Source organism: Chaetura pelagica, unplaced genomic scaffold, assembly GCF_000747805.2.
Source record: "Chaetura pelagica isolate M959 unplaced genomic scaffold, ChaPel_1.0 scaffold314, whole genome shotgun sequence".
NCBI classification, from domain to species: Eukaryota; Metazoa; Chordata; class Aves; order Apodiformes; family Apodidae; genus Chaetura; species Chaetura pelagica.
The window spans coordinates 3,043,049-3,070,328 of record NW_009953218.1 but is presented as its reverse complement, the minus strand read 5'-3'; the positions used below and the strand labels follow the sequence as shown (position 1 = coordinate 3,070,328).

Here is a 27,280-nt window from a genome sequence, read left to right as displayed (position 1 = left end):
GTGAGGCCGCGGCGTGAGGGGAGGGACCTGCCCGCACCTCCATGTTCCGCCGCGCTCAGCCGGCACCCGCACCGCGCTTCCCCGCGCTGGGAGCCGCCGCGGCGCCCGCGGGAGAGGTGCTTTGTCACGCACAGGGGGGCAGGTGTCCTCCCGGTGTCCCCGCCGCGGGTCTGGGTGGTGGGGTGTGAGTGCCCGGTCACCCTGCCGGGCTGAGCTGCTGAGCCGGGCAGCGGGGCTGGCTCTCCCTCGGGAGGAGGCTCTGACCCCTCTGTGCGGGGCAGGAGGGTCTTCCTCCTCACCAGGAGGTCCTGGCCTGTAAGAACGTGCCCTAAATGAAGACCTGATATGTCACTTCCAGACAGAAAAACTTTCTGGGCCAGCTGAAGAGTTCGCGAAGTAGCTATAATGACACAGCTGTTAATTTTAACCACGTGTTAGGCCAGTGTAAAGGCTTTAGACCCTAAGAGTCTGCAAATATGCTCAAGATTTGCAACAAGCAAAGCAGAGATAGAAAAAAAAAAAAAAAGGGAATGTGAAATATTATCTAAATTGTATTTTGTTTTATTAGAGAAAACTTCAGGAAATTAAAATGGAGTATGTCACTGCCTCCTTGTGTGCTATCACAGTCTTGTGTGCACCTAAAATGAGTGCTGTAAATGAAGTATTCTTTAATCACTAGTTGTTCCTGTGGTTAGCATCCGTAGTTTAAATGCTCTGAATGCTTTTGTTACTAGGGCATATCTGGACCCAGATTAGACACCTTTGACCAAGTTGTATTCTTAAACTGGGAAATCTTCCCCACTTGAAGTGTGACTGCATTTTTTCCTGCTTTCTTGTATGACAGCAGTCTCTGCTATTAAATGCATTTATACATACTTAGTATGTGGAAGGGAATAAACTGTCCTGACGAGTGATACACAAATTTCACACCTGTACGACATCATTGCTAAGAATTGCACCCTCCTAATGACAGTAAGGACAGTTTGCTACCCAGTGTAGTGTGCTGCTTAACAAAAAAGGCTCACTGTGTAAATAAAATAATACTTCCTACACAGCTGCATCTTAACTATTAATGTCATTGACTTTTTAAATAAATAAATTGCACGCTTTAATGACATACTTGATTTTATAGCTAAGTGTGTCTTGCAAATGATTTTTCAAATTGTAAGTACTATTAAAATTGCAGTTTGATTTTGCTTTTGCAGTGTAAGTGCCTGGTAAAATAGATTTGTGGTGGAAAAGCTACTTGCTTAGCTAAAATTGTGTAGCATGAGAAGCTATTTTGCTAGCTTTCTCAAAAGGCTCATTCAAATAGTCTGTCTCATTAATTGTCTTCTAGATTTTGCTAGTCAAGCTGAAACCCTTTAGAAAAGGATATCTGATAGAAGATGAAACTTCAAATATGCTCATGTAGCTTATACAAAATTAGTAGAACTTGTTGGCATTGCTGTTAGCTAAACAAGCGAAGAGAATACATGTTTGAGACAGGATATTTTTAATAGCAAAACTTGTCACACACGTAGTTTACTGCCCTTTGGGTAGATAATGTCGTAATATCAGCTGGAAAATGTGCCAAAAATATGCTTCTGTATATTAAATAGTTTTACTTGTATAACTCGACCAAACCCTAATCGAAAGATGCTGGAAAAAAAATCGTTTTCCCTGGAGCATGTTACCTTTATTTTAATCTGGATGTTTTGGATGCTGATTATGGGGAAAAACGAGCAGCATGGAGAGCTGGGGACACAAAGGGAGAAGACTCAGCAGAGTAACTTTAATCCCTAAAGCTTTTGACCCTGAGAGGGATTGCTCTGTGCTGTAAAGCAGTGCATGAAGCTTGTTTTACCACAAGTCATCGCTTTGTTCCAGATTTTCTGGTTTCTATACTGCTGCAACCTGCAGGGGTTTTTGTACAAACTCAGTTTTACGTATTAAATCGCTTTTTATGATGCGTTTTGTCAGTGTATTCCTAATGAGTTTTATAGAAATGTCTGTCAGTTACCGTGTTAAATTTTGGGTTCTTTTTTTTTCAGACATGCTGGCTCTCAGTTGTCACTGTGCCACCTTTCTTCCATTGGGGAAGGTGAATAGTAGAGCATGCACAAGACACATGATACTTAGAAAGCAGGAGTTTTACCTATAGAGATGTAGGCAGCTTCAAACCACAGCTCCTTTGTATTTCATCTCTTCCTCTTGTCTGTCTTCCTTTGCCTTACCTCCTACATACTTGTGTAATAAGGCCTTGTTTCAGACATCATTAACTATGTTACCATGGGGGGGGACTTTGAAGGATAGATTGTGTTTTTGTCCCCCCTTGCTGTTAAATAGCACTCTGACAAAGATGTGGTGGGTTTTTTTGAATCCACTGTGTTTTACCAGAGCCTTATGGAGCAGCCTGTAGAGAGGCACATAATCTTTAGAACATTTAGCTTGCTTGTTAATTTTACACTGAATTTTCTAAATAAAAGTCATTGCTAGTAAATCAACACCCATTAGTAGGAACTGAAATCTTCATTAACAACTCAGTGTGATGTCTTTTGTGGTTGATTTCTAAGACACTTCTCTTGTGTGCACTTGCTTTAGAAGGACGTCCTAGTGGCTTTGCCCCCTAGGGGAAATACTTCATACATGGGTTTATGAAACATCTTAACAATATTAGAGATGAGTGGAGTTTGGTTTTGGGTTTTTTTTGCAGTTGCTAAGCTTGTGGTAGGGAAAAAAGTACAGCGGTCTATCATTTAAGTAGCAGATTTATGCTTATGTCATATCTTGCTGAAACCTTCTCTGCATGCTTGAAATTTGAGTTGAAGCCTTTCAGCTGAATAGTACATGCCATTTCTCTGTTAAGTGATATAAATTCTTTTCAAGATAACTTAAATATATGGGCAGTTCAAAATTTCCTTATTCCATAGGAAGTTTAGTACTACTGGAAGATGATTAAAGGATTTAGATTTTTGATATGTGTGTCACAAGTATGTGCATTCATGTTTGAGTGCAGTACATACTATGCTTGAGGTTTGTGGGCAAGCTTCTGTGGTTGTTGCAGTCCTGCTTTTGATTTGTATTGTTCTGCTGAGCAAATAAAGTTTCTCTTTCTCTATTTGCAGATGATCGTAGCATCCCCTCTAGAAGAAGTGGGCAAACCAGTTAGGAGTAGGAAACAAAGAATATAGCACTAGAGATGGATGAACAAGCCCTTTTAGGGCTAAACCCAAATGCTGATGCGGACTTCAGACAAAGGGTATGTATACTTGGTTATCTCTCTAATAATTGGGGATGCTGTTTCAGTGCCAAAGCCTTATGCTATCTTGGGCAGGGGAGTGGGTTTTTTGGGGGTTTAGTTTGGGTTTTTTCATTAACAAGTACCTGGGGTTCACAATGACAAGTACAAAATGAAGTAATGTTGCAAGCATGTAAGCTGAAGGTCATGGTTTGCTTACTCTGTTAAATTGCACTTAACATGCAGAGAATTGCTATTTTTTCTGGGCTTTTTAATTCCTTTCAAATCTTTGTACTTGTTCCTCAGCTCCTTATGTTGGTTCCCATAGGATGATAAGCAGCCATTGAAAACAATGAGTTGCTTGCAATTGCCCTTTTTAATTCTTAGATGTGGTATTTTTTACTTATTTGAATGGATTACCTACCTTTAGTGTCTTTTAATGAAATGTGTGGGTTTAACTAGTGAAGCTTGTATTACCATACCGTTTGTTAAGAAAGAAACAGTGGTGTGTGGAGAACAGTTTCTTCATCAGGAAAAGATGTTCCTGTGCAAAGATATACACTATATTTAATGAGTAAATCTTTCTGCTTACTGATGGATTATCAGTTTTCAGGTTGATTCAACTGTCTACAAGATAACCTCCAGTAAAGTCTTTTATAAATGAGGATATTAATACATTGGTTTTGTGTTCATAGAACAAATCCTAGAATGTGCAAGAAAGTTAAAAATGTAGTTTAATGCAGCTTAGTATTGCTAAGCAGCCTGTTAAATAGGTTGGTTCTGGGTATTTGTCCTTTTTAAAAGATGGATAGAAATAATTTTATAGCTTGGTTAATAGAATATCAATAAAATTTCAAATTTTTACATTTATTGACCTTTTAAGTATGCAGTATGTATAATTTTGCAATACTTGAGTAAAAGGTGACTTACCTTTTCACTAATCATGTAAGATGTAACATAAAAAGCAAGTATCAAACTACTTACAGTAAAACAATTCAGTATAAGAAAATTACCTGTACTGTTGACAGGAGGTGAATTTTTGTTTTAAGAATTTATTTCAATTTGCTGAATAATTACTTTGGGAAACTATTTAGTGAATAGAAATTGTTATTATCTAATGCAAAGAAACTAACCCAGCATCCAAAAAAACCCCCTTGAAACATATATTCATAAAATTGAAATAATATTGTTAATCTCTGATTCAAAATGTACTGTGTTGTGTAACAGGCTACATTAAATCTTAAAACACTTAGATAAAGTTCTGTTGTCAGAATCTATCTAGAAATTCTAACAAGCAACTTGTTTCATAGTTTTTTCCAGTCTCTATAACAGATAGATAAACTGGCAGTTACCAGGTGTTCAGTGTTTGAATGTTTCTTGAGCTCGAGGTGTTGAATGCAGCCAAATTGGTGGAACAAAAATAGTGAGTTGTTCTCAGTAAAAAATATAAATCATTTTTGCAGTAGAATTTGTGGAAGGAATTCTAACTTGGATGTGAACTTCCACTGATATAGAAAGGTCCTGAGCAGCCCTGTCTCCAAAGGTGCCTTCTAACCTCAGCATTTCTGATTCTATGACTTTTACATTCAAGTAACAAAACTCTTAGAATGTAAAGTGGAAATTGGTACCTATGATTGAAGAAACATTCGTACGTTATGGTGGTTAGGGAACCAGATAAATATTTGGATGTGTCCAAATACTGTTTATTTTGAAGGAGAGCTGTTTAAATGTGAGTCCAGGTGTGAAAGAGGTGTCTTCTGGTTTGTTCTTTTTTTAAATGAAACTCCCTTGGATGTTTGCAGGCACTAGCCTACTTTGAGCAGCTGAAGATATCTCAGGATGCTTGGCAAGTCTGTGCAGAAGCATTAGCTCAGAGTATATACAGGTAATGTAGATAGGAATCATTGCTTATTTTCATTACTAGTATGTTTGTCTCTCGTTTTACTGCTTCAGCATAATAAATAAACTAAGCTACTGAAAGTTAATATACTCTTCATGCTATTTTTAGTATAATGGTTGATCTGTGGCTTCTGTATAATGCCTTTGAAGGAATAGCAGCATATAAATAAAACTCCACATCAGTTTATTAGTCTGAAGAGCATTGCTTTCTGATATCCAGGGAAAAAAAAGAATGAGTTCTAGTGCTGTCTTTTTGGCAGGAGCCGAGTCCTGAAAACTTCACATTGTGAGGCTATAGGCTTTATGTGTAGTAATCTCAGAAGTAGTTCCTTGCCCCTAATCTATGCAGTAGGCCTTCCCAGTGTTTCAAGATGTGAGAAGTGTGTAGTTACCAATATTTTTGCACAAAGTCATGTATTTACAGCTCAAATACTAGGTTGTTACTGTATCACAGAATAATTCAGGTTGGAAGGAAACTGAAGGATGTATACCTCTCAAATAACAACAGTGACTTATAGAAGGCTTTTTTATAAATAATTTATCACAACTTCTGACTCCAACAGAGTATGCAGTAATTAACAAAATCACAAAAGATTTCAAAACTGTTTCATAATCTTTAACAAAGTAAATAATGATTCTTAGAATTTTTAGATAAGATAAAAAACTTGTGTGGATTATATGGCATGTGGAATGTCACTTCCTAATCTATGCCACTTTAGTTCTGCTCTTTAAGACTCGATGTATAACTTGCACTTAGTGTACTAATGGACCCCAGATGTATTATTGAAGCCTGACAGATTTTTATAAAAGCAGGATATAATAGGTATTGTGGTTTTGTATGTTCAATATTGAAATCAAAGCATAACAAATTGGCAGTTACATTACAATGTCAAACATCAGTATTGGTTTCACAGCTGCTCATTTTTATCAAATGAACTGCTTAAGTATTTGTCATTTTTGCTTTGAACTAATAGCAGAAGCATTTTTCACTGCTGCATAGGAACTCTAGATTTGTCAAAAAGAAAACTTGGTGGTAATTCATTTTTTTCTTCTCAGAGTGTACCATGTTGTGACCAGTAACATAATTTTCTTTTTTAGTGATGATCACATCAAGTTCTTCTGTTTTCAAGTTTTGGAACATCAAGTTAAGTTCAAGTGAGTACTCTTTCTTGACACCAGCTATATACATCCTTTCAATTTTTCCTCTATTCACCTTGCAAATAAATTGAAAAAGGTATCTGTCATCTTGGTGTGGTTGATGAGATGGCTTTAATCTGATTCAGAGGACTTTCTTGTATTTTTTCACCTTTTCCTGGGTGAAGACTAGTTGGGTTTTGAGCAGCATGCTTTGCTTAGCTTGTCTAATACCAGTGTATGACCCAATGCAGACCAGATTACCAAGGAGAGCTTGAAACTTACTTAGCCAATCCTTCATGGAGATTCACTAGTAGTAAGTACTTACTACTCTGTACTCTTAACTGATTTTTGCAGGAGAGTACTGTGAGCAGCTGTACAGAGTCCTGGACTTCAGACAAAGCCCTATTCATTCAGTAACCATGGCAGAGACATTAAGAGAAAGTAGTCTTTTTACTGTGTGGTGTTTTCATAGAATCATAATTTTAGGAAAAAAATACTTTGAAATAACATGTTTCATTGTATGGAACTATATTTTTCCCCGCTTTGGACTCCTCTGGTCAGTACTTAAATGCCATGGCAGAGACATCTGCCTCTTGGAATATCGTTGTGACAAGTTGCAATACACTGAACTTGTGGGTTAGGTTTCAGATAGGAGCATGATACATTTAGCAACTGATTTTCACAAGTCTTTAATTTTTTTTCCTCTGACACAACTTTCTGTGGTTTTTATTTACCTGATTTTACCTCATTGTTCACCTTCTTCTGCTTGTTCCTGTAATCAGCTTCCTGCAGTGATTTCTCTTGTTTTACTGCTGCTTTTTTTTTTTGAGTGTTTTCAGTTGGGTTGCTTTTTTCTTCTCCAAAATCAATACTTAACTTGTGACAGGAACACAGGAGTCACACAGCCATTCCATTTAGTGACTGTACCAAAGCTGCAGCTAGCTCTATTGCAAGGAAAATGTTCTCATCTTAGCTAATCCTGGGAAGGAACGTGTTGTGTGGGGTAGTATTTGAGGTGAGCTGGTTATAATGTCAAATTTTGCTCTGATTATATTGTTGCTTTGTGTTTTGACATATGTCTGATAATAAATGTACTGTAGGTCAGATATGTGAAGGACTTCCTTGTGCTCACTATTAACAGTCTTTAGTGTGTAGCAAACAAGTTTGAGCATATAAAGATGTTTCTTCATTCTCCCCATTGCTCAGAGTCCTAAGTCTCTGATAGAGAAGCCTTACTGCAAACTGTCAAGCTCCTGCTCAGTAGTAGGCAGTAGTGACTCAAAATATAATCTATTTATTTGGACAAAGTGTTTTTCCTTATTTTTAGGTCTTTCATTCAGAATTTTAACATGCAAATAGCTGTGTAAAGTAATTTTCTAGGAACCTTTCATGTATATGAACATGCAGTACTATGTGCAATATTAATAAGAGTTTTTGTCTTACTGAATTTTGCTCTTGTCATGAAGCAGTTGTAATTTGATCTCATTGTGCTTTGTTTCAGATACTCTGAACTTACTGAAGTCCAGCAGCAACTAATTAGGGAAACAATCATAACATGGCTGCAAGCACAGGTAAGTTAAGTCCCTTCATAGGTGCTTATTAGTAGACTAACAGAAGGCATTGACTGTGGGCTAAATGTTTAGTCTATCATTTGAGTTTAAAGGTGGCTTCCTGAAGATACTGGTACCTGATGGTTAAAAGCTTTTAAAATGCTACAGTTTATTAGAAATTCTTTCAATCAGATGTTCTAAAGAATTATCTGCTTGAACTTACTACTGGATATAAAACTCTTTCATCTGATAATGATTGTATTTTAATCAGTTGTGCATGAAATAAGGAATATTAAAGGTTTCCCTTTAGAGAGAGATGATCCAGGTTCCTGATATTTGAATGTCTGGGAGAGGAGCAGTAATTCTGGCCTAACTCCAGTCAACTTAGAATGCTAGCAGATGTTTATGCCTGGATAGCATTGCTCCTCTGTTAATACTATAGCAGAGTGTTGGCTACTTTTTCTTGCTGAATTAGTTACTGTAGCTGAACACGTGCTGTCAGGTGGACCTGTCACAAGTTTGCATTCAGCAGAACCATCAAGTGGGCTGATTCAAGTCTTTGCCTATACCTGCCTTTATCTATTTATTCCACTTCTGCACTGTAAATTAACATAATTGCTTTGTATAAAGCTAAACAGTAGGAAATGGAATATAATACAACTTGAAAAATAGCAGATCACTGTGAAATTGATTAAATTGCTTTCAATTTTTCTATGTGGCAAGTTGTTGCATTTAGGAGGACCTTATGGAAAAGGGGAGGGAAGGAGAGAGCTTTCTCCCAGTGAGCTTAGATTTATAAACTTCCTAGGCACAAACTAGCTACAAGAGGCTCTAACTTATTTTCTGGAAGTTCTTATTTACTCCTTCCTCCAAACGAATAAACTAGCTTTTAGTCTTTGAATAGTACTCTTACTGTCTTAGTGCTGAATGAAAGGCTTAGGACTATATCACCCAGAAAGAATATTTTCCCTGTTTCACTACAATTTAGCTAAGTTTTCTTCAAAATCCTTGGAAAGATAAGGCTTTTTATTTATATTTGTCAGGAAGAGAGGTAGTATGTTAGTCGCTATACAGAGATCAACAAGCATCTATGATTCTTCTCTAGTTTAGTAAGAATATACAGATAAAATATCTTGTTGATCAGCAAGCATATATGATTCTTCTCTAATAAGAATATACAAATAAAACATCTTGTTTCTACCAGATGGTGAATCCCCAGCCTGAGAAGACTTTTATTCGCAACAAAGCAGCACAAGTCTTTGCATTACTTTTTGTTACTGAATATCTCACAAAATGGCCCAAGTTTTTTTTTGATATTCTATCAGTAGTTGACCTTAATCCACGAGGTGTGGATATGTACCTCAGGATCCTGATGGCTGTTGATGCTGAGCTGGTAGACCGGGATGTTGTTCATACATCAGAGGCAAGTTATTATTTTACATTAATATTTGCTTTAAACTTTCAAAAAGGTCTCTTACTTTAATTAGAACACCAGACATGGAGGGATGTTTTTTTTTCTTATGGCAGCTCTGCCTTAGAGACATTAGGTGGTTTAGATCTAGAAGCCACATGTCCTTTAATGCTTTTTCTGATTTCATACTTTTCAGTTAACGTTTTTTTTTCTTGAAGAGATAGTAAACAAAAACTAATGGACTGAGTTAGCCAACTTAATGTTAGACTGACTCATTCTAAAATGTTAATTTCTCCCAGTGCCTGTTTTAAGGAGTCCTAACATCAAAAATCCATTTAATGATCTAGAGGACTTTCTGCTTTTTCTGCCTTCCTTCAGTGTTTGGGCATTGTAGTAGAAAAAAGAGTGAGAACTAGGATATTTTGGGTTTATTTCTTACAAGAAAAAAAAAATTACTCTTTGGGTTTCTGAGTTACTTATCTTGCTAGGAGAAGTAGTGTCTGGTAGTGGATAGAGAAATGCTACGACATTTACTACATGCTACTCCATGACAAGAGTGATTTATCCTTTTTCTGTATTGATAGGAGGCTCGTAGGAACACCTTATTAAAAGATACTATGAGGGAACAATGCATTCCAAGTTTGGTGGAATCGTGGTACCAAATCTTACAAAACTATCAATATAGTAACTCAGAGTTGACATGTCAGTGCCTTGAAGTAGTTGGAGCTTATGTATCCTGGATAGATTTGAGCCTGATAGCCAATGAAAGGTAAGGTTTTTTTGAAGGAGTATCTTTGCAAAAGTAACCTCAATAGTGTGCTGACTGTATTTTTATGAAACAGAATTAAAACTAACATTTGAAAAAGAACTTTTAATTGCATACAAATCTTGAGTTTTCATTTTTTAGTAGTATGATTGACTTTGCAAGCCAAGCTGATATAATGGTCAAAATAAACACTAGTGTTTTCTAGGTTCTCCTTCAAATTTATAAAATGCTGGATTTAGTCAGTAAAATAGACTATCTGATAAAAAGACAGTCTAAAGACAGTAAAACTTATAAGACACTTACAAGACAGAAGTTTCATAAGACTTAAAAATTTTATAAGACTTACAACTTATAAAACTTTATAAGACAGTAAAACTGTCTTACAAAAATAAAACATTGTAAATATGCATGTAAATAATATGAAGCTTCTGTAAGATGCTACTGTGTACATATAAAAATAAACTTTTTTCTTTGAAGGTTTATAAATATGCTGCTAGGTCATATGTCTGTGGAAGTTCTCCGGGAAGAAGCCTGTGATTGTTTGTTTGAAATTGTAAATAAGGGAATGGACCCGATTGATAAAACAAAATTAGTTGAATCTTTGTGTCAAGTATTGCAGTCTGCTGGCCTCTTCAGTATTGATCAGGTTTGTATATTGATCTTTACAATAGGAATGAGTCATAGGTTTTCTGCAGTTCCTAAATAAGCAAACAGAAAACTGTAAAAGTCCACAGATCAAGGAGAATTAGTTGTGCTTCTGCATCAAAGCTAAACACTTATTACACTTCTCTGATACTTGAATTAAGTTTGTTATTAGTATCATTTATTAATTTAAAACACAGCATCATGTTTGTCTTCAGCATGTGTTTTTCATTTTCGAAGCAGGGTAGCTCTTCTGTTCCTCCCCTAAAATATGTGCTAACTGTTAATGCTGCTGCTGTGTTTCATTGCCTTGAATCTTCTCTTCTGAATTATTACCTTATAGGTATTGTAGCTAAGTTCGAGTTGCTTTAGTGTGAGACATTAGGTCAGCTGTGCATAATTAGGTTGGGCAAAGAGTTTTCTTAAGGGCATGTATGCTGGTTTGAGTTCGTACAATGAGATGTGAGGCTTGAAATTCTTATCTGTAAGCTGGAAAAATATACCTACCAACCAAACATGCATTCCCTGGCAGTTCAAATGTTCAAGTAACAGCTGTTTACTGCTTCCCATGGAGAAAGAGGAACCAGTCCTTATGAAGCTGTAGTTCTTAGATTGCAAAGCCATTATCTCCTAATTTTGAGGCCTTTTTCAAATTTGTTTTCCTACTAGAATGCAGAGAATATGCATTCATCAATTTGAGAGGTATTCCTCTAAAAATCTTACCTCGGTCTCTCTGAGGAAGAAGGCTTGTTATTTTTCTGCTTTTGTACTGTTATGTCAGGGAGCAAAGCATCTGTTTGGGGTCTTACTGGTCTAGGGGTATTTCTCAATTCTGATCAATGTATTCTGCAAAAGCAAGCCATAAATATTTAATATTAACTCACTCTTACAGGCAGTACTGAAAGTTACTCGTTATCAGTATTACTGAAGTGAGCTACAGCTGTTAATTCTTTGAAGTTTTCCCACTAAAAGATTTTCCTCCTATACACATTAAAATTTATGGTAGGTATGTGCTTCTGCTTTTATTTTCAACATGCTTCTTGCTGTAAAGAGAAACTAATCTGAAGAGATGAAGCAAGCTACTGTTGTGTAATGGAGGACAGCCAAATCTGGCAATGGTTTAATTTTTCTCTCTCCATTCCCTGGAAAAAGCAAACTAGACTACTGTACTTTCCATCTAGGAGACAGGTGTTGGGTTTAATACTTCTATGTACTAGACATGGATAGTACAGTATATAAGCGCATACCTTTTGAACATGAACTCTACTAGTATTTTTAATTGAATGTTTTTTCTTGCAGGAAGATGATGTGGATTTTCTGGCCAGATTTTCTAAGTTGGTCAATGGGATGGGGCAAGCATTAATAGCTAGTTGGACTAAACTGGTAAAAAATGGTGATATGAAGAGTGCTCAAGACACTCTGCAAGCTATTGAAGCAAAAGTGGCCCTAATGTTGCAGCTGTTAATTCATGAAGATGATGACATCTCATCTAATATCATTGGCTTTTGCTATGACTACCTTCACATCTTGAAACAAGTAAATACATCTGGCTTCAATTTAACATTAGTTTTTGAGAGATGATTGTTTGATTTTAGTGGCAATATATGAATCTTGTACTATGTGCAAGCTGACTTGTAAAATATTTGTTTTGAGTAATAAGCATTTAGTAGCTTTAGTGGCTGTGGTCATGCTATTTTTATTGTATTGTTTAGAAATCTAAGGGAATTGGGCTAAACCTTGCATTAAGTGGTAAGCAGACTTGCAGATCGTATGGCTGTTAAAAATGCAAACCTGTCTTTTCCCATTAGAAAGTAATAAATGAGTTACTGTACAAAAAAATAACACTTGAAATTTATTTCACAGCTTTCTGCCCTTTCAGACCAACAAAAAGCTAACGTGGAGGTAAGTCTTATTTTTACTAGAGATTTTCTTTCAAGAACACATTGGATCAGAATTTTGCATTTTGCTGGAACAAATGTTTTATTTATATGCCTGAAAATGTCTGTGTGACAATAATTAAAAGAGAAGACTTAAGGACAGTATGTTCCATCTTCTGCTAAGTAACCGTTTCTTTAAATAGTAAACCTATATTGAATTGAGCATGAGGATGAAAGCTATTTTAGAGCTCGTCTTCCCAAGCAACCCCATAGCACATGTTGGTTAGCTCCTTTACGGTATGTACAGTTGACAGAACATGGATGTACTAATTCAGATGTTGAACTGGTTAGATTGGTGCAAGTATTTTGTAAGTTCATACAGCTGACAGCTGTAATTCTTTTTCCTTTATAAAGAAAGCTGAATTCTGTACCTGTTCTAGCATGAAAACTTGAATTGGAATAACTGGGGTCTAGATTATCTTGATCTGGTTTTGTCTAATGTCTGTTTAATTTGGATGAGGTAACACAATAAGAGAAGTTTAGTAAAATCACTGAATCTTTTTTGTTACTATGTCTCTTTTGTTCATATAACTGAAGCAAGCCAAATTTCTACTGCAGTGCACTTCAGACACGATTAACATCTGAATGTGTTAACTGTCCCAAAATCTGTTGTTTTGATAAACTTGCTATCAAGCTGAAGAGCTTTGTATTATAATTATTTCTTAATTTTACTGAGCACTTCTTGAGGATATGTGTTAAACTGAGAAGCGGTCATACCAGTCTTTGTACTTTCATCCAACTCATAATAAGAAAGTATTTGGAAGTATTCTAAATCTTATTGTTGCCTATCTTAAGCTTTACATTGTGCACTTAGCAGCATTCTTTTCAAGTTTTGCACATAAGAAGTTCTTGCTTTCAACATGTTGTTTGAACAGGGAAAGGGATTGTGTTTATTGTGTCTTTAAAGTCCCAAAGTTTTTTCTCATCAGCAGGATCCCATTTTTAATTCTTAAAACAACAGCTGTTTGTAAGCATTTCTGGCTATAAGCATGTCAAATTAATGTTTTGCCATTATTTTAATTCTTTAAAGTCACTTCATACAGAGAAGCAGAGACTTATCTCAGATGCTGACACTTGGTGTCAATAGAAAGCCTGTTCACATTCTTTGCTCTTCCTGAAAGTATTACAAGTGTCTTGTTTCTGCAAGATAACCAAGATTTTACTCAGTAACTTAGGTTTAATTCATTGGCCCCTTTTGGTGCTTAAAAAGAAAAATTTTGCACTTAGAAGGCAAAATATGTAATCCTGATTAATTTGTCAAAATTTTGTTTGCTTTTTGTAAGTTTACCTTGGGCCCTTGTTTCTTGTCTGAAACATTTGGCTACCCACATTCAGAACATCCAGTGCTGGAAGAGAATTGTAAAGTGCTCATGAAGTTCTTGTTGATGTGATCAGCATTTTCATTTGCTGTAGTTATAATAAAAGCTGTTGGTTACTGAATTTAACCAATATGGGGGGTGAAAAGACACCTGGTAGTAGGTATAGAGATGAGATGTTCTGTGATGCTGATGAAATACCTGTTACAAATCTATTGAGTCTTCTCCAATATTCAGTTAACTCTTCCCTTGTAATAGGTATATTTATATGTCCTGCCCAATCACTTGTTGCTGCTTAATGTTCTCTTGAAGTTCCAACACAGATACAAAAAAGGTCTGCCTCAGATGCAGTTTTAATTATTCAGAACAGTTTTCTGTCCATTTGGAATATTTACACCTAATACCAGTTTTTGCAGGTTTCCCAAAACAAACTGCTGAACTGAAAGGAAATTTGACACATAGATTTTTTTAAACACTTGTTTCAGTTAATTATGTCTGTCCAATTTCAATCTGTCCTGGAAAGCATGAATGGAATTGGATACTCCATGTATTTTAAGCAAGTTCTATAAACCTGAGCTAGGAAATGCTTAGTAAGATCAAAGTGATACATCTAAAGTTTGAGACTTCAGTAGATGCAAGAACCAGTCTTTATTCCTGTTTTAGGACTTCCAGCAGTCCCTACTAAGGTGAAATTGCACATCAGTGCTCTAACTGATCTGACAACTTGATGCTGATGAAAAGGGAAGACTTTGCTTTTCTTATTCCTGTTTGCTGTTCCTGGCTCTTAGTCTTGGATTCTTTGCTGAACCATTTCAGCTTATTAACTTGTCATAAAAAAAATCCTCCAAGCATTTAAAGGATTTTGAGCTATTAGGGATGTTAGTGTTACAGCTAAGCTTGCTGTCACTGTTTGATTCAGTTTGACAACAATGCTTTCGATCCCCTCCCACCCAGGTAGGGAAGGAGAGAGAGAATTAGGAGACAGATGCTCTGGATTGAAAACTAAACTACACAGCTTTAATTAAACACCAGTGATAAAAGAAAATATATACAATTATATACAAACATGTTCAGGGAATGTACAAACTCCTATTGCCCCCCCTGTGCCCCCAGCAACTCCCACAGCATCTCCATAGCTGTGAACAGTCTCAAAGAATTCCAGAGCTGCTGCTGGAGAGAGCACAGAGTGATGAGGGTCAGGAGGGCTCAAGCCTGGGGGTTGATGGACGGAAGAGAAGGGAAGAAGAAGCAGGAAGGAAGTTGTCTTCTGTGATCTCTGAGCTTACGTAGATAAATGGAATGGAATATCTTTGGCCAATTTTGCTGTCTGTCTAACTCAGCCTCCTACAGGGAGGTCATAGATCTCCTCATAGTGTCTGAGCTGGCAGAGTGAAGGTGCAACCTTGAAGACCCAGCAGTTAGAAAAACATAGAATCATAGAATCATAGAATCTTAGGGGCTGGAAGGGACCTCGAGAGATCATCAAATGGGATTTTAACTGTTGCTTGTTACCAATTGTCTGCTTCTACATTTACAGTTCTGTTTTTATCATAGGCAATCATGTTGGCTGTTATGAAGAAGTTGACATACGATGAAGAATATAATTTTGAAAATGAGGTATTGTGTTATATGAATAAACAGACAAATGCAACTTAAATTACATGTAGTAAAACTTGCTCATACTTTTAAAAACCCTATTTTTCATAGACTAAGGATTTTAGGGCAGGAAGCAAAGGTCAGTAGGATGAATTTTTGTCCTGTATGGAAAGCTTTTCTAACCTTTAGGCATGTCTGCATAGGACAAAACAACATAGTGAAGGGCTGTCCAAGCCAGTTCAGTTAACAGTATTTCTGGCTGCATTTGTGCAGAACTGTTCCTAGACAAATACAGCTGTGCTGTAGCTACACGTAGCCATTGAGATGGCTTGTTTAGCTTGACTTTGCATGGTTCTACCCATCACTTCTGCCTTGCAAAAAGATTTTAGAAACAACTGTGTAATAAAACTCTTTAGATGCTGCTTAGCCTACTTCAGATGGTCAAACCTCTGCAAAAATAACCTACAGAAGGCAAAAGGTCTTTGATTACACTTTCCTCCCGTGCTTACATCTCTGTCAGCCAGAAGTAATGATTGAGTGTTAGATTTACTTTTGCTCTGGGCTATTCAGATAGCTATAGTCTTAAAAAGGTTAATTTAAATGTCTGCATTCTGTCATAAATGTTTCTGTCAGTTTAACTTTAAAATGAAGCTAGATGCTGAGAAAATCTTTGAGGAGTGAGTCAGTTTTCAAGAATGAGGTCAATAAGGCTCTGCCAAAAGCATTTTCTTTCTTGTACTTTTGGCTAGTTTTCAGTTTGGAAAGCCTTTTTCATGTTTCTGGACTGAATGCAGTGGATCTCATCTTATTTAGCCTGCCAAAAAAGGAGCCTGCTGTTATGTCACAAGAGCATAGGCTGAGTATTTTTGATTCTCTGATCATGGTATACTGTTCTTGTGTGTACACATTTTTGGTTTAGGTGTAATTGTTTAAAACCATCGTGGATGGATTTAAACACAAAACTGTGGACTTCACTTAACATGAATGTTTTGTAGGGTGAAGATGAGGCAATGTTTGTGGAGTACAGAAAACAATTGAAACTGTTGCTGGACAGACTTGCTCAGGTCTCACCAGAGTTGCTGTTGGCATCTGTCCGCAGAGTTTTTAACACTACACTTCAGTAAGTTATTTTTTTAACTTGTTTACTCAATGCCCTTTGCTTTTTTTGCTTTTTTTTTTTTTGTAACTTCCAGAGTTTGTAATGAACATGTGTGATGTAGGAAGGTGAAGCTAATTGATAGAATGAGCTTGTTAGAACTTCATTATAAATATACTTTATATAAATCTTTTAGTCAGCTGCTTAGAAAGAAAAAGCTTTATTTTTGTAACTTTAAATGGCAGCTATTTTTTTTTCCTATACATGTATCTTGATCTTTGTAATTTACCTGCACAGCAACCTCAAGGAAAATCTTATGAGATGTGGCAAATAATTTTACGTACTACCAATTTTGGATAGGGAAAATAAACAAAAGAAGTATTTTTTATGAAAAGAGTAGAACCAGTTGTAGAAAATATGCATGTAAATAAAGAAACATTATTACCAGTTGGTTGACAAGGACAGTTGTGTGTATACAAACAGGAATCTAGTATTGTTGGTGGCTTCCTTGTACTTTGTGCAAGTGAAACTGAATGGCTTCTTTCTGTGTAGTTATAGGTGGTTTTGTACCTAAATAAGCACTTCAAGGTATCTATTGCTTTCAAGTTGAAACTAGTAAAAGAAAGTTGATAGGGAGAGGTGCTGTGTTTGTGGATAAAGTCTTCCAGAAGCATCCTGAAGTACTGTCTAGCTCTTAGTGTTTTTCTTGGTTCAATTCTGCTCGTTCTTATGCTGTGCATTGGAAGAAGGCTCAAAAGAAAATGCTAACGCGGTAAAACTGTGATTATTTTATAAGTTACTACAGACTAACATGATTGTCATATTCTTTCTGTAGGAATTGGCAGACTACACGATTTATGGAAGTAGAAGTAGCAATAAGGCTGCTGTATATGTTGGCTGAAGCTCTTCCTGTATCTCATGGTGCTCACTTCTCTGGTGATGTTACAAAAGCTACTGCTTTACAAGACATGATGAGAACGGTAAGCATGTGTGTTGTGGGAGCTGATTGAAAATGCTAATAAAGACTGGAATGTTGCAGTTAAAATGGCTCATCTTAATTACCAACACATCACCTACGTTGTAGTTTGGTGTTATAAACAACTGAAGTACTAACCAGCTTATCCTTCTATTTGTAGCTGGTGACTTCCGGTGTCAGTGCCTATCAACACACATCAGTGACCCTGGAATTCTTTGAAACGGTGGTTAGATATGAAAAATTCTTTGCTGTTGAACCTCAGCACATTCCAGCTGTTCTAGTAAGTTTAATCCCAATTTATATTTTCAACTAAATAAGGTCTTTAGAACTTATCTTAGGAAATTTTCTTAATTTCTGAGGGTTGCTGAAGAAGCTGATTTCTTAAATTGTTGAACTACTAGCTTTTCCCCTCCTTACTTTGTTTAGGGATTTTAAGACTGAGATGTACTTTCTTGATTGCAGATGGCATTTTTAGATCACCGTGGTCTTCGCCATACAAGTCCCAAAGTACGAAGTCGAACAGCTTATCTCTTTTCCAGATTTGTCAAGTCTCTTAAGTGAGTAGAGCTGTTTCATATGTATCCAAATTGCACTGAATTTACTGTACGTGGCCCTTTTGTGTATCACGGTTGTAAAAGAAACAGGCTGGTCTTCAAATGGACTGCAGTGAAGTAATATCAAAACAGTGCTCTAGCAAGGTTATCCTATTGTGTAATGTTAAGGTAGCAGTGGAAAATTAATCACAGGACAGATAACTGGAATACGTATGCTTAGCTTATTTTAATTAGATAAACAATGTAAATGTCTGTCCTGCTTTTCTCCTGTGAGCAGAGCTGAGAGTGAGTGGATCTGGAGACTCCCAAGAGTAGCTCTTCCTTGTCTCTGACCAAATTCTGAATATTCATGGAATTTATACTGATGAAGTTTACTCAGTGTATTAGAGCCCTTCAAACAGTCCTGTCCTGTTGATCTTATTTCACAGGCATGTATTTAATGTAGAGGCAGGAGAAGCTCCAAGATGATTCAGATGTCAGAAGAATCCCATTTTTCAGCTGTTAATGAAAATATTTCACTCAGATGGGTGAGGTTATTTATGCATGTTTAAAAAAAAAAAAGAGGGAAAGAAAGGAATGTTTATTTCCCCCATGACAATATATTTGACCTACGACAAGCACCATATCCACAAACCAGATTTTTCTTCAACCATACTTCGATGTTTAAAGGGGAGTTCAATATTGAGAAGATAGTCTAGTGTCTAGCTTTACAGGAAACCTTTAAAAGTCCATGTGTTTCTAATTAGTGTTATGTATTTGTGTTTTACTTCAGTAAGCAAATGAATCCATTTATTGAAGATGTTCTGAATAGAATACAAGACCTGCTGGAACTTTCTCCTCCTGTGAGTATTTAAAGCAGGTTTTTGTAATAAATAAGGTTTGCATTTACTCACTGGTGTGCTTGAAGACTTACTGAATTGTTAACTGAGCACACAAACATTTAAATACAAATAATTGTCCTGCCTTTTTGGTGTGAGATCACTCACATGCTTGCATGTGTACTTAATTTTAATACACTTGCTTCTGTGGGGTTTTTGTAAGTATAGGCTAGAGATGGGTGTATGTAGAAGGCTTTCTGTCTGAATTGTATAAAAATAGTTGTTCTTTCAACTGTTTTCACCTGTACTTGGTGCTTCTACTTAAGTAGGAGGAGAATAAAACCATTGTAAATATACTATAGAGATTACTTAGGCATGATTAAAGAAAGAGTAGTATCTTTAAACTTTGAGGAGACAACTTTTGATAAAGGACATTTAGTGAATTATGCCTGTTATCTTCCATTTTAGGAAAATGGTTACCAGGCTCTGTTAAGCAGTGATGACCAACTTTTCATTTATGAAACAGCTGGAGTATTGATAGTTAACAGCGAATACTCTGCAGAAAGAAAACAAGTTCTAATGAGGAATTTGTTGACTCCACTGATGGAGAAGTTCAAAGTATTGTTAGAAAAACTGATGATGGCACAAGATGAGGACAGACAGATGGCACTGGCTGACTGTCTCAATCATGCCGTTGGGTTTGCTAGGTAGGTACAGCACAGTGACTCTGTGTGTTTCTGGTTTGAGTAAAAGGGAATTATAAAAGATTTATTGGGAGGAGGGGCTGAGATTCTACCCGTGTTTTATTGACCTAGAAAATCATCAGTGGTTGTAGAATTTCTTATGGTAGCCCAGAAAATTAGTTAGGTCCCCTTAGAAAAGGCTACTGTGGATGAAGATACAGAGAATATTGAGGAAGTGAATAATGAACCAACATTTATTCCCTTCATCAATTAATTGTGTGGAGCAGTTCTAATAATACGTCATTTGTAAATTGTTAGGCTTTAATTCTCCAAAAACTACCTAAGAGTAGTTGCTTCATATCACATAATTTTGTTCATCATTTCCAGTGTTTGGCTCCCATTTTTTCATGACCTGTAATATTCTAGTTTAGTGCATGGGTTTTTTCAGCAAATGTTCTTCTCAGTGTTACTTCTTCATGGGATTGGAACGTGAGTTTATGTAAAACTTGTTGTATTGCTTTTACAGCCGAACCAGCAAGGCTTTCAGTAACAAGCAAACTGTAAAACAATGTGGCTGCCCAGAGGTTTATCTGGACTGCTTACAGACATTTTTGCCAGCTCTCAGTTGTCCGTTGCAAAAGGAGGTTCTGAGAAGTGGTGTCCGCACTTTCCTTCACCGCATGATTATTTGCCTAGAGGAAGAAGTTCTTCCGTTCATTCCTTCTGCCTCTGAACACATGCTTAAAGATTGTGAAGCAAAAGATCTTCAAGAATTCATTCCTCTTATAAACCAAATAACAGCGAAGTTTAAGGTACAATATTGCATAAGCTTTTGAGGGTCAAAGTATTGCTGCTATTTGCTCTTCTCTGTTTCCAGAAAAATAGCCATGTGAATAAATAAGTGTATTTCTGAGGCTACTGGGAAACGTATTCTTTAACGACAGTCATACATTGCTGAACTTGTGATTAAACAGATATTTTTCTTCGATTAGTCTCAGAATTCTGTTTCTAAATGTTTGGGCTTTGTATTTTAAAATAAAACACTATTTGCAGCACAAAATTATTTTATTGCTGACACAGCTAACTTCATGCTGCACACCAAAGCTGGTATTACAAACTATGCAAGCTCCAAAATCAATTTTCTCATTTCTTATCATGAGAATTCCTGGAGATAGAGATGCAGAAATATCAGATGTGGGTGTAGAAATATTGATTTATAAGATCTTAATGCTGTTCTGTTAATTAAAAGAGTACACTGATGGTTAACGCATTTTTATTCAAAATATGTTGACAGATTTTGAAATGGAGGCATGAGATATGTAAGTGGGAGTAGGGCTGTCAACTAGTTATCTAGCAAAGGTTTTTGAAGTGTAGCCTTTGAGACCTTTCTGGTTTCAAACACTTAAAATGCAAAAGTCAATGAGCTATACAAAGTTAATAGCCTGTTACTCATGGTTCATTCCCTGGAGCTGCTCCAAGAATATTGTGCTGTTACGAATGAGATGGGGAAATTCATTGCTGTAAAAGAAAGTTAAGAAGCCCTTTAAACAGATTTTGAGCAAAATGCAATGTGAGGAGATGTGCATTTTGTGAGCAGTAGGTCAGAACCATAATGTACTTGTGTCAATCTAGCATGTCAGTCTCTGCTTGGACTATTCCATCTGCAGAGCAGAGAGAAGGAATCCTGAAAAATGAAGTATTTCAGAGGTTGGAGAAGAAAACTCTTACTACTCTAGTGCTTTTCACAAGTTATGCTAAAAGCAAATCAAGATATCAGTCTGTGTAAGGTGAGGAAGGTAAACAAAAAAAGCCACATGAACAAGACTGGACAAATACCATGCTTGGGTGTAATGTTTAACTTGGTATGATACTATATCATTCTTATTGCAGTAGGTTAAAATGTAGATCCTAGCTTCAGAGGTTTCACCTTGAATACTTTCAAGCTACAATAAAGAGAAGATTAAAGATAAAACTGTGCTTAAGCATTACGAATGAACACCTGAGTTGCCTCTTTATGGACCTCCAGGGTGTGGCTGAATAGTACACATCTTTGGTTTTTCAATACATATGTGTTCAACTAATTTAGTTCCCTTACATATATTTCTCACTTCAAGCAGGACATAAATGATGATTATTCTATAATGCCAGGAGTATTTCAGATCAAGAAAACTTCTTTTTTAAATAGTCTTTAAAGACATGCTACAAAATATTGACTGCTGCCACTTCTAAAATTTCTTAAAGATGCATTTTCTGTAACTACAATGACTTTACAGTAGCCCCTTTTGATATTTCAGGGAATTTGAAAGAGTGTCTGTCTGAAAAGAAGGATGAGCAATCCCGAAAAAGCTTCTGTTCCTACTCAGAATGAGAGGAGACTAGATATTTTTGTACAAAAGTCTTGAAATGGGTAGCTTATAAGTCAAGATATAGTAACATTCATGGTGACCCTGATGTTAACTTCGAAGGTGATTCAAAGCTGAGAATTGTAACAAGCCCTTAAGTTTTAATTTTGAAATATTCAGTTTCTCTGACTTGATATCATCTTCCAATCTCCACAGACACAGGTTTCACCCTTTCTGCAACAGATGTTTATGCCACTACTTCATGCTATTTTTGAAGTGTTGCTTCTTCCAGCAGAAGAAAATGACCAGTCTGCTGCTTTAGAAAAACAAATGTTACGGAGGAGTTACTTTGCGTTCCTGCAGACAGTAACTGGCAGTGGAATGAGTGAAGTCATAGCTAATCAAAGTAAGTTGTTCAGTTTCTCAAAGGGTGGTTATTCTCATCTAAGTTTTATATACTAAAATGATCAGGCAAGTTCCTATCAAGCATTATTAAGCATGTTAAGGTAGAATGGTCTAATGAAAATACACTATTCTACTTACCTGTTAAACAAGAATTTGCTTTTGTGAAATCCAGCCATAATAGGCATATTTTTCATATTGATCTTTTCAGCTTATATGTGATCATTTTGTCTGTTAGGACAAGAATGGTGTGTCATCCATCCTCATGCATCACTGTATTTGACTGGTGAATCAGAGATCATAAAACATATAGCAATGATCAAACTGGTTGGCAAGACCACTCATAGCTGCTATTATTCATGGTGGTGTTTGTTTCCTGTAGGGCACATCAGTAACTTCTGCAGTTTTTTATTACTATCACCTGATCTTATTATCTATAATAGAGGGCATCATGCAACTTATGCATGTAGTTACCAGGTTTTCCTCACCCTTAGGGGCCAAATGCAAATTAGTGTTTTTCATAGCAGGAATTTTAAGTCAAATATCGAGCTGCTTGATTATTTAAGTAACTATGTCAGTTTGTATATATGTCTGGGGACTTGAGAAGCTTTAAAGGGACTCTGGTAGGTGGAGCTCAGAATTTTTTCTCCCCAGCCTAAAATGATGGTAATACCTGTGGGAAAGGAAAGGGTAGCATTAAGAAGTAGAGAGAGCTTTCTTGAAAGAGGCACTTGGTAGTTGTGGTGGGCCAAGAATTTTCTTAAGGAATCAAACAGAAGTAAGCATAGACACAGCACAAAAACTTTTAAGTGTGATAAAAGTATCTTTCCATATATTGGAAGGTAAGCAAACTATTTCAGTGCTGCTGAGTTTTAATTAGCTGCCAGGTTTGAGTAGAGAGAAGAAACCTGTATTTTTAAGTAGATGAAGGTAACCCCCTAACCTTTGTGTGTATTAAAGGCTGGAAGAGCCATTCAAATATCAAAACCTGAAGAAAAAAAAAGGCAAAAACCCCAACCAAACAAAAAAGCCAATTGTAACTTAAATAAGAGTTGTCTTGCATCATAGGGGGAACTTCCCAAAAATATTAGAGATTTGTGCAGAACCATTTTGAAGTTGAGGCATCTCTTCCAGGTCAGTATTTATATAAAAAGTGTGAGAATACAAAAACATTTTAGGCTGCAAGTTGAAATGACAAGCTTGTTTTAATGTGTTTAAGGTGCAGAGAATGTGGAACGTGTGTTGTTCACTGTCATTCAAGGAGCAGTGGATTACCCAGATCCTATTGCACAGAAGACTTGTTTTATTATTCTTTCTAAGTTGGTGGAGCTTTGGGGTAAGACTGTCTTTCTGTAATTCCTTTCCACCTGCTGCTACCCATGAAGCAATCATAAAACATGGAATGTTATTTTTCCTTTCAGGAGGTAAAGATGGACCAGTAGGTTTTGCAGACTTTGTCTACAAACACATTGTTCCAGCATGTTTCTTAGCACCTTTGAAGCAAACGTTTGACTTAGCAGATGCCCAGACAGTACTGGTGTGTATTACGGACTTTTTCTGTTTGTTTTCATCTTTTTGGGGCTGATTCAAGCTAAGAAATTTACAGTGGTTATGTAGCATCAAAGAGCATCATCTCACAAATAAAATATGTTATGCTCTTTATTGAGGTACCTGGATGATTAATTAGTGAACATTATGGTACTGTATTCTGTAGCTCACCTATGCTCAAAATCAAGCTAGAGAATTGCAGGTCTGAGTATTTAACATTGACCTATATTACTTATTAACTAATGTTCAGAAAAAGTGAATGGATACAGCTGGTAGTTCTTTAGTTCAATTTGGGTTCAGCTGTGACAAATTTTTGTTTAGACTGGAACAAAAACTGGAAGGCAGAGGCTCAGTTAGCATTGTGTGAGGGGAAAATGAGGGAATAATGGCATGAACTAGCCCTTGTTTTGGGCCTCAGCAGGTTGACTTTAAAAACTTAAGCAGTAGACCAATCAGTCAGTCTAATGTTATGTGTTACATTGCAGGCTTTATCAGAATGTGCAGTGACATTAAAAACAATTCATCTCAGAAGGGTAAGCTTCATAATATTTTGCAGAGAATAACTCTTGCAGGTTTCTTTTTAGTGCTTTTATCAGTTTCTAAAAGTTAGATACTTACTAGGGTGAATTACTACTCTAAATACAAAATAATAGGATAACCAAAATGCTGTGTTGGGATACAGGATCCAGTAGTTCTACCTTTTGATAAATTACTGCAAAATATTGACTCTTCATTAAGGAGAAAAATCCTCTTACTTGCTGATTCTGTATTTAATTGATCAATTGACATTATTCCACTTTTCAGTGTAATACTGATCTATAGATCAGTCCTGTGCTTTAGTACAGTATAGTATAAACTGACATAAAAGAGAATCATATAATCATCCTGGTTGGAAGGGATCTTGAAGATCATCAAATCCAGCCATAAGCTATGTCCTCAATGTCAAGATTCAGAAATATTTTACTAATAGCTGAGAATTACATTAACATTTGATATCTGATATGTGTAATTTCTCTGTAAAATAGTAATGTAGACCACCTGTTTTTAAACTCTTCAATACAGTATAGAGCTATGACTTCACGTATGTACGAAAATACACTTAAACCAGTTGTGTGCTCTTTTCTTTAGGGTCCTGAGTGCATTCAGTATCTTCAGCAAGAATATTTGCCTTCTTTGCAAGTAGCTCCTGAGATAATTCAGGTAGGAATCACTAAAAGAACATTAATTAAATCCAGAGAGAGAAACTCTTCACAATGGTAGATGTTAAATGGGAACAAAATTCATACTGGCCAAGTTAACCTCCTACCATCCCTCAGTAAAACTTATTTTGGTATGACATATCAAAATAGGATTACTTTAGTGTAAGAAGTGAAGTTACTACAAGAGTAATTTGCAGTTCTGATATTAATTTGAGGAAAAAGTATCAGAATACTTAGAGTAATATCTCAAAATGTATAGAAAGTATTACAGTAAAGGCTGTATACAGAAATTTAAGCCACAGCACTGGCTCCACTGTCAAAAATTTTGTACAACAGTAAGTGTGGGACTTTATGCTTATTTTGGAGTAGTGTAAGAGGGCTGTCAAAAGTGAAATTTCACACCTGACCACTGTCTCAATGTTAAGCATTTCTAGCCATATGGTAAGCATTGCCATGAAGAAATTATTAAACACTGACAACTTAATTGCAAGTAATTTAGAGCTATCATAATTGGATTTGCTACATTAGGGGACAGTTTTAGGCATTATAAGACTTGAACTGTTGAACTTTTAAGTGGCATTAAATATATTTAAGGGACGAAGTATTATCTCTTGCTGGAGCCCCAATGCTTCCCAATCTAAGATTACAACTTTTTCAAGTGACAGACATGTTCTGCTGCAGTCTGGAGTCACTTAGTGAGTACACAATACTCAAGTGTAATTGATCATTTCAAGTATTAATTTCAAAGCCACTGTAAGTTACTTGAAAAGTTAAAGATTTATAATGTCCTTGATTGCAGTCTTCATAGAAAGTCCTGTTTCTGGTCAGCTAAAAGTGAATGTGACATTCTGTATCTAAAAATACAGTTTTTCATCCCAGAATGTACTTGGCCTGTCATAGTCTATTACAACTTTTTATCCGTAACATGCTTTTCTTTGGATGCACATTAGGAAAATCCAAACTAGTATCAATGGCTTCGTATACAAAGTATTCTACATGATCCTAACATATCTCAGCTTGTCTTTAAGTTATTCAGTATTTATTCTCTCTTACAGGAATTCTGTCAAGCACTTCAGCAGCCTGATGCTAAAGTTTTCAAAAATTACTTAAAGGTAAAGATACTTTTTTCTTTAAATAGCTTTTAATTCCATTTGAACTTTGTCACACAATTCAGTCATGGTTGTGACATGAACTAAAATTTAAATATAGAATTATGTCATAATTTTTAGCTATAGGGAATATCCCTGTAGTAAGAGCAGTTATTTGGAAAGGAGCAAACAACCACAACAAACTGACATCTGTAGAATTGTCACTTATCCTCAGCACCTTGTTCATCTCCTCAATAGCTTGATATTCTCATGGCTTATGTTTAATAATTGAAGTAACTCCATAACTGGAGTGGATGGGTCAGAATGCTAATTTTTGAGGGTGTGAGTGAAATCAAATAGCACAAGTCACAGCCTTGAACTTAGTGCACTAACCAGTATTTTAAAAAAGGAAATTAGGTCTGTCAGATGAATTATCTTACACCTCAACCATTCCCTGTCTTGTATTTCTTTTGTCTTAAAATGGTTTTTAAAATACATTTTTAACAGGTATTCTTCCAGAGAGCGAAGCCCTAAGGAAAATACTGGAATCTCATGTACCTGTTTCCATAATCTAGAACTCTGGTTGTTAATTTATAAAAATGCTAACTCTTGTGCCATTCAAACTGGTTTTGTTTTTAATAAATGTTGCTTTGTGCTTACATCAGTACATATTTCAGCCTTTTGCAAAAAAGAGAAATGCAAATCCCCCACCTATGTCTCAGACATGAAGGTATGTGTCAACGATGAAAAATTATCTGTATACCTACACAAACTTTTATTATGTATAGGATGACTTAAGCTTATGCTGTAACATGTACAGCGGTGAGATGACACTTATTTTTGAAATTAAATGTAAAAATCCCTTCAGACCACAGCAATGGTTATGAAAATGTGTACATTTTTGATACTGAGTAAAATGTTTTCATAACACAAAATGCATTTGTTCATGTACGGTGACATGAAAATAAAACAATCAAAGTCATTCTTGTAGATAGTCATTTCATTGAAGTCTTAATGATAAAATATATATATACCTCCTATAAAACAGATTGGTTTAATAAATGATTTTGTTTAAAAGTAGCATCCGGTTCTATGTTTTT

The 27,280-nt window shown here is 36.1% G+C and overlaps 2 protein-coding genes across 2 annotated transcripts in view; one reads left to right on the top strand and one right to left on the bottom strand.

Annotated features, from left to right (window-relative positions):
* RPL18A (ribosomal protein L18a) overlaps window positions 1–49 on the bottom strand; it is a 5,470-nt gene extending 5,421 nt beyond the window's left edge. Inside the window, exon 1 of the mRNA XM_009997747.1 lies at window positions 28–49. The gene's annotated coding sequence lies outside the window, so the exon portion shown is untranslated. The remainder of the gene's footprint in view (window positions 1–27) is intronic.
* Window positions 50–3,103: 3,054 nt separating this feature from the next.
* Window positions 3,104–27,280, top strand: XPOT (exportin, tRNA). Its single transcript, XM_009997746.1, has 24 exons — window positions 3,104–3,241; window positions 5,023–5,105; window positions 6,218–6,274; window positions 7,758–7,827; window positions 9,011–9,229; window positions 9,802–9,986; window positions 10,461–10,629; window positions 11,925–12,161; window positions 12,489–12,527; window positions 15,433–15,495; window positions 16,470–16,594; window positions 17,406–17,550; window positions 17,707–17,826; window positions 18,009–18,103; window positions 18,873–18,942; window positions 19,387–19,625; window positions 20,128–20,413; window positions 22,160–22,349; window positions 23,565–23,681; window positions 23,767–23,882; window positions 24,379–24,426; window positions 25,022–25,093; window positions 26,148–26,204; window positions 26,688–27,280. Exons 1-24 carry the CDS (start codon window positions 3,182–3,184, stop codon window positions 26,712–26,714), a joined length of 2,889 nt encoding a protein of 962 aa, XP_009996048.1. The 5' UTR covers window positions 3,104–3,181; the 3' UTR covers window positions 26,715–27,280.

Excerpts from the sequence above, each read along its gene's own strand:
- XPOT (XM_009997746.1), top strand. The coding sequence starts at position 3,182 with ATGGATGAACAAGCCCTTTTAGGGCTAAACCCAAATGCTGATGCGGAC. Across the intron at positions 12,528-15,432 it reads AACAAAAAGCTAACGTGGAG|GCAATCATGTTGGCTGTTAT; the intron begins GTAAGTCTTATT and ends TTTTTATCATAG. Across the intron at positions 20,414-22,159 it reads AAATAACAGCGAAGTTTAAG|ACACAGGTTTCACCCTTTCT; the intron begins GTACAATATTGC and ends CAATCTCCACAG.